The sequence below is a fragment of the Atta cephalotes genome (genome assembly GCF_000143395.1).
Source record: "Atta cephalotes unplaced genomic scaffold scaffold00057, whole genome shotgun sequence".
NCBI classification, from domain to species: domain Eukaryota; kingdom Metazoa; phylum Arthropoda; class Insecta; order Hymenoptera; family Formicidae; genus Atta; species Atta cephalotes.
Window position 1 is genome coordinate 1,082,567 of NW_012130121.1, and position 6,466 is coordinate 1,089,032.

At 34.3% G+C, this 6,466-nt stretch overlaps 1 protein-coding gene across 1 annotated transcript in view; it reads right to left on the reverse strand.

Moving 5' to 3' along the window:
- LOC105623429 overlaps positions 1 to 6,466 on the reverse strand; it is a 247,627-nt gene that overhangs the window by 42,696 nt on the left and 198,465 nt on the right. Inside the window, 1 exon segment of the mRNA XM_012204820.1 lies at positions 1,201 to 1,352. Within this exon segment, the coding sequence (XP_012060210.1) occupies positions 1,201 to 1,352 (152 nt within the window).

Below are 6,466 nucleotides of genomic sequence, written 5' to 3' on the forward strand. Positions count from 1 at the left end.
AACTACTTACTACTTCTTATATATATATATATATATATATATATATATATATATATATAGTTATATGCTCACACTGTAAATTGCAGCATGAACTAATTACAGTCATTCAATCGAATAGTTGCTTCGACCAATTTTCAGCAAAACAATAAAAGATTCATATTTCTTTATATATCACGTTGGAATCGGAGACAAATAATTTAAGCGTGTTGCGTAAAAGGCGACCAGAATTTTACAATGTCCATATAAAATCTGTCTTGTACTCGAATAAAATGTAACTTTTTCAAATAATAAGAAAAAAACATTTACTGAAGAAAACATTTAGTTTTTCAATCCTTGTAATTTCTTCTAACTGAAAGAAATCCTTTTAAAGAAATCAAATTCAAATTCTTACTCCAATTCGCTGAATTTTTCATGAATTTTGCAAAACCTTTTTGTTTTACAATTTTCAAAACAGGGCATAATACATATTCGTACATATTACGCTTGCAACGTATCGATTTTTCATAATCAGAGAAAATTTTGGGATTCTAGATTCGTAATGTTGCTTTCAGAAGACTTCTGGTCACCTTAGCTAAAGTATTTGAGGGAATGCGAAATTACGCGGAGCGTGGTATAATATGTTTGCATAGATCTCATGAGAAGGATGGTGTACTACTACAGAGAATATCGGTGCAGGCGAAGGAAATGCACAGGCGCACGAAGCAGTAAATTCCCATTGAGAGCGGCCCAAAGTTGTCGCTCTATAATCTCTTCAAAAATACGTACGACATCTTGCTCATTACTAACAGCTTTATCACAAATATATAATTCGAAAGGGAATATATATTCCATGAATTAAATTAATTTCTATCTAATCCTGTATACATTAATTGCAACAGTTAATTATAATCTATTTAGATTAGAGCTGTAAAATAATTAAACATTGTTCCAATTAAGCTATAAATTTTCAAGTGCTCACTTCAAATTTAATGCGAGGAATTTTCTGGTTTATAGTCGACAATAAATGTCACGTGTTGACGCACAGTAGTGTCAGGAATTTAACAAAAATATGATATTTCGAGCTTTGTTGGGCCGCTCGTTTGATGAATCGTGTCGATAGGATCTCGAGAGCAAAAAACTCATGTTTATACACAACGCGCGTGCACGATGACACGTACGTGGAAATGAGAAAAAATAGAGAATGCGGACATTCGTATACCTGGTGTGGTGAGAGTCTTGGGCTGCGTCGGGGTCGCGCTTGGACCGACGCTCGACGCCGCTGGGCTGTACGCCCTTAGAAGAGGCCCACCGCGCGGTAGAGTGCTGCTTCCACCCACATAGTATCCACTGCCGGACGTCGAGTTCTTGGCCGTCTGCAATCAGAAAGGTACTTGTCAGAAAGTATAATCGGGTCACGCGCCAATAATTCGAAGGCCGAGGAATCACGATTATTTTTCACGCTGATCAAGACTAGCAATGAATCTAATTGATGTATGGCATAACAAACATCGGACTCTGTCAATTAAAGGGCGATATGATAATTGTGGTAATCAGCAAGATGTACTAATTACGTGGAGTTGCAAGATTTTCCTTATAATTAATTGCCGATTCTCGTTTAGGTATTATAATTTGCAAACAAATCCTTTAAGAGATTGTTCGGGATTGTTATCTTGTCGAGATAGTCTTGTCCATATACAAGTTTTCCGACTTGCTTTCATAACTGGTTTTAAGACTCGGTACTATTAACGTTCGCGCTTTCCAGCGCGAATTTCCAACACGATTTTTATGATCGTTTTAACGCACATTATCCATTATATATGTGTTATCTTCATATATGAATTTTGATGAATAACGGTTTTAACTTGCACACAGTTGAACAATTCATGTTAAAACATTTCAAATGTGCCAAACAGCCCACTTAAATTTTCATGTTAATATAGAATGAATATATTAGAAAGTAAATATTAAAAAATTAACATAAAAACATAACACTGACACAATTTGTGGAAAATAATAAAAGGGAAAATAATATCTCTTCATTAAAATTAAATTTATGTGTTAAATTAACACATTTTATTCATTTATCTTAATATTTACGTTTTAAAATACATTATTTTTATATTATTTGGTCTTAAAAATTATGTTATTTTAATACTAAGAAATATGTTGAATATCAATTTAACATAGAATAATAAAATAATACAATCACATTATGTTAAAATAACACTGGGATATTTAAAAGATTCAATACAAAATTTTAATAAAGATTGAGTAAACTAGTTTTAACACAAATATTGTAAATTTAAAAAAAGAATAATAACAAAATTCGTTATATGTTTGTTGTGTGTTTTTATGTTTTCGAGTAAAGTATATTTTTAAATGCGAGGTCGACGATGCAGAGCCTTGAACCTTTCTGTTTAGCTCCGAAATGCACGATACGCTTTGAAATATTTATACGCGCAATAATGCGTTTGTAATTCCGCTTGCAACATGGAATGCCTAAGTTTCGCCGTATCATCCCGTTTGTTCGCGCTGCTTGTCTCGCCAACTTTCCACGAAAGATTCACTTTCCCATATCGATCACACAGACTGCATGACACATACAGAATATACGATTAGCGATCCCGCATAAGGTTTTAAAACGGTTAATAAAATGAAGCTATTTCTCTCGCATATTACAATCAAATTGGCGTGACGAAACATAGTCAATACATTTTTTAACACGACCGCAATTTATTCTTGCCAGTATATTAAATTGTTGAAAAAATCGCAGAGAGTATAATAAAAATATCTCAAAATCTTTATTTCGAAAGTAAAAAGAATTTACATAATTGTAAATATATTTCCTCATATCTGCACTTCTTCATATTTCTTCATTATGTCAGACTGACAATTTTTCTTTGTTTTCGTTATCTCGTTTGTATCGAAAATCGATCATGACAAACACAGTAGTTACATTGCAAAAAAATTCTGGTTGGAAATAAATGAACCAGTAGATTCTGTTCATATCAATCAGAATTCTAGTCGAGATAATCAGATAGATGTTCAATTACGTGACCGGAATTTCGATTAATATAATCTGGTTCGTACATTTACAATAAAATATTTTTCTCGGTGAACTACATTTTTTAACACAACTGCGACTTATACTATTACGTTGTATTAAATTGTTTAAAATACTGGAGAATATATAGTAGACTACGTGACACATAGGGAACATATTTATGATTAGCGATCCCGCATAAAGCAACCGGTCTAAAATGGTTAATAAAATGAACCTGTTTCTCTTGCATATTATGTCAGAGTTAGTGTGGCGAAACGTAATTTATGAATTTTTGAACATGACCGCGTTTATACTATTCTTACGATTGTATTAAATTATTGTTGAAAACACCGGAAAAAACACATTATTCTCGAGAAAGAATCTTTCAAAACCTTTATTTTAGAAGTAAAAAACATGATGTAATCGTAAGTATACGTCTTCATATCCGTATTTCTTTATATTTCTTCATTATTTGCAATTGTTGAACGATTTTTCTCTATTTTCGTTATCCCGCTTGTATTAGAAATCGATCGTGACAAACGCGCGGTAGCCATAAAATTCTCTAACACAACAAATTTATAGATATTTATATCACAGTCTACAAAAGTATTATTATACCACAAAAGTATTATTAACTATTATTTTAGCTAAAAAATTGATTTATGTGTATTTTCCTTCGTTTCGAAAATTCTTTAAATTTTATAATGTCGGTAATGAATAGGAAAAAATACAAGTAAATTTCCACATAAGTGAAAAAAATATAAACGCTTAATATTTTTAGCCAAGGCGTATTATTTTACCTTTATTTCGCAAACAAAAAGCATCCATTGTAAATATATTTCTTCATATCTACATTTCTTCATATTTCTTCATTATACGTTATCTGCAATTGTCGGCAATTTTTCTTTGTTTTCGTTATGCTGTCTGTATCAGAAATCGATCGTGACAAATGCGGTGGTAAATATAAGGTATGGGTATAAGTGTGAATAGGTTTGATATACAGATATACATCAGGCAAAAAAGAAATGATCGGGCGCGCATTCCAATACGGACATTCTGATATTCGATCCATAGGAACTGTAGGCAATCTCCAGTTTCGTAATCTATCTCTTCTCATTTGTATCGAGATGAAAATTACATGTCGAGCCCAATGACGAAAATGGACTGTTTTAACCTGCGGCCGCCACGAAAAGTCCCTCCCTCTTACCGATTCTTACTCGCGCGCTCGCACTCGGCCGATTCACATCGATTTCGCTTTAGTCGTTGTTTACCGTCGCTGCGAGTTCAACTAGCCGCCTCACTCGCCGGACGAATCGCCTGGAAGAAATAGAAGTCTATTGACATAGGAGAGAATTGAACTGAATTTAATTAATGGGGAGTGGTTCTCCAAAGAACGATTGTATCTAAAAATCTTCTTCTACAAAAAAAAAAAGAAAGTTGAAAAGAAAGGAGAAAGAACTAAATTTTTCTCTCCAAAGGAGATTATTTAGTTTTGTGGCGAGACTCACGTGCACCTTTCTTTTTGGCAAACGAGAAACAACTCTGCGGCAACAAGACAAAAGGAAAATAACAACTTGTCTAGGCGTACATCGAATAAAAGAAAAGAAAAACGACAAATTTTTCCTCTCCTTTTATGTATCTACAAAGAGAGTAAGAAGATATACAAGAAAAAGTTCATAGTTGCTGAAGAATCTTTTTCACTAGACTTTTAATTATAAAGATCATCAAGAAAGGACCAAGAGACATCTGTCGAGACTGAGTGAAAAAAAAGAAGATTATGAGTCTTGTACTTTTAGCCAAAGGTATCACACATCGAGCAAAGAGGATATGGGCAACAAGATCTCTTTCGGTTTTTCGGCAATCGGGTCGAGTGTACTAAGAAAGTATACACGACAACGAGTTTAGTTTCTTGCTCGTGTCGTCAAGCGCAAACAAAAAGAAAAATCCAGAGAACTAAGTCTGTATTGGAGGAACAGAAAATCCACGTGTCATTGTTCTGATCGAGAAAAGTGTCACTTGGCGAGTGACAAGTGAGATAAGTTGCGAAAAAGGTCACGAAAAAGAGTTTGCGAAGCAGAAGGACCAATTGTAAAAAATCGACAAGGCAAGCTGTGAAGGAAGATCAGCGAACGAGGTGGAGATGCCAGATATTTTTCTACGGTTTGAACAGAAATGCGATAGACGAGAGGACGAGAAAAGCAGCATGTTCGCATGTTCTCTCTTCAGCGGTTGAAAAAGGGATACTGACAGGCAAGGTTGGCAAGAAGAGTCGAGGGGACAACGTTGGGAAACAATTCTCTTTTCGTGATCGCGATCAGATAGTCGCGGGATAAGATTAAAGGGAGACAAGGCCGGAGTGGGCCAAGGAAACGAAAAGAGAGATAAATCTCTCTCTCTCTCTCTCTCTCTCTCTTCAGAATAAAGATAAGAAGAAGAAGAAGAAACAACAACCGTAAGAAGCAAACAGCGAACTTTCATCGCGAAGCGATTGAAGAAACAGCAACTAGATGCAATGAGGACGATGATCAGATAAAAATGAAGAAATTCGTGACGAACTTCAGGATTCTCCCTTCCATGTCCTTGATCCTTCTAAGCTTACTCGCTGTAGCAGTTTCGAAAACATCGACCGAACTTGTCGAGAGAAATCTCGGCGGCACGCCGATGCACAGCGTACAATTAACGCAAAAGGGCTACATTCAGGTGAGAATATAATTTGAGGAAAGCCGGATTTTCAGTCCCTTCTGTTTGACTTACATTAAAAGCACGAGACAATCTCGCTTAATCCTTTACAAATTATTATTTCTCACACCATATGAATTAATAGGAAGATTAAGTAGTTCTATATATATATTTCATCTTTAACTTCATCTAATCAGCTAGTTTAACAGGAATAAAAAAATGTTTATTTTTTGAAGGAGTTTATAGAGATTCGTCGAAAATATCGAAAAGGACGATATCGTTAAAGTATCTAAAAATTTAGCTAACTGAAAATAATTTTATTATTACAATAATATTGTCGCATGTCTTGGTAATTGAATTGGGAAGATGTCCACACGGAATATGGAAGGTCCGGGTCCGAATCTTGGTAATAGCTGAGGTAATAGTTTTCGCAATAAGTTCTTTTTTCTTTTAAGATGCTAGTAGCATAAAATCAACGATCCAATTTAATTTTGGGGAATTATTATTATTTTAATTTGATGTTACAAATCTGAAAATAATCAATCATGTTTCTGATAATTATATAGAACGCTGAAATTAATTGCTAAAATATCAAAACTTTTTGCAACATTGTTTATCATATTTCTTATGTAATCATTTAGATGCACCAACAAAATTATTTTCAGATCTGTGTGTGTGTGTGTGTGTGTGTGTGTGTGTGTGTGTGTGTGTGTGTGTGTGTGTGTGTGTGTGTGTGTGTGTGTGTGTGTGTGTGTGTGTGTGTGT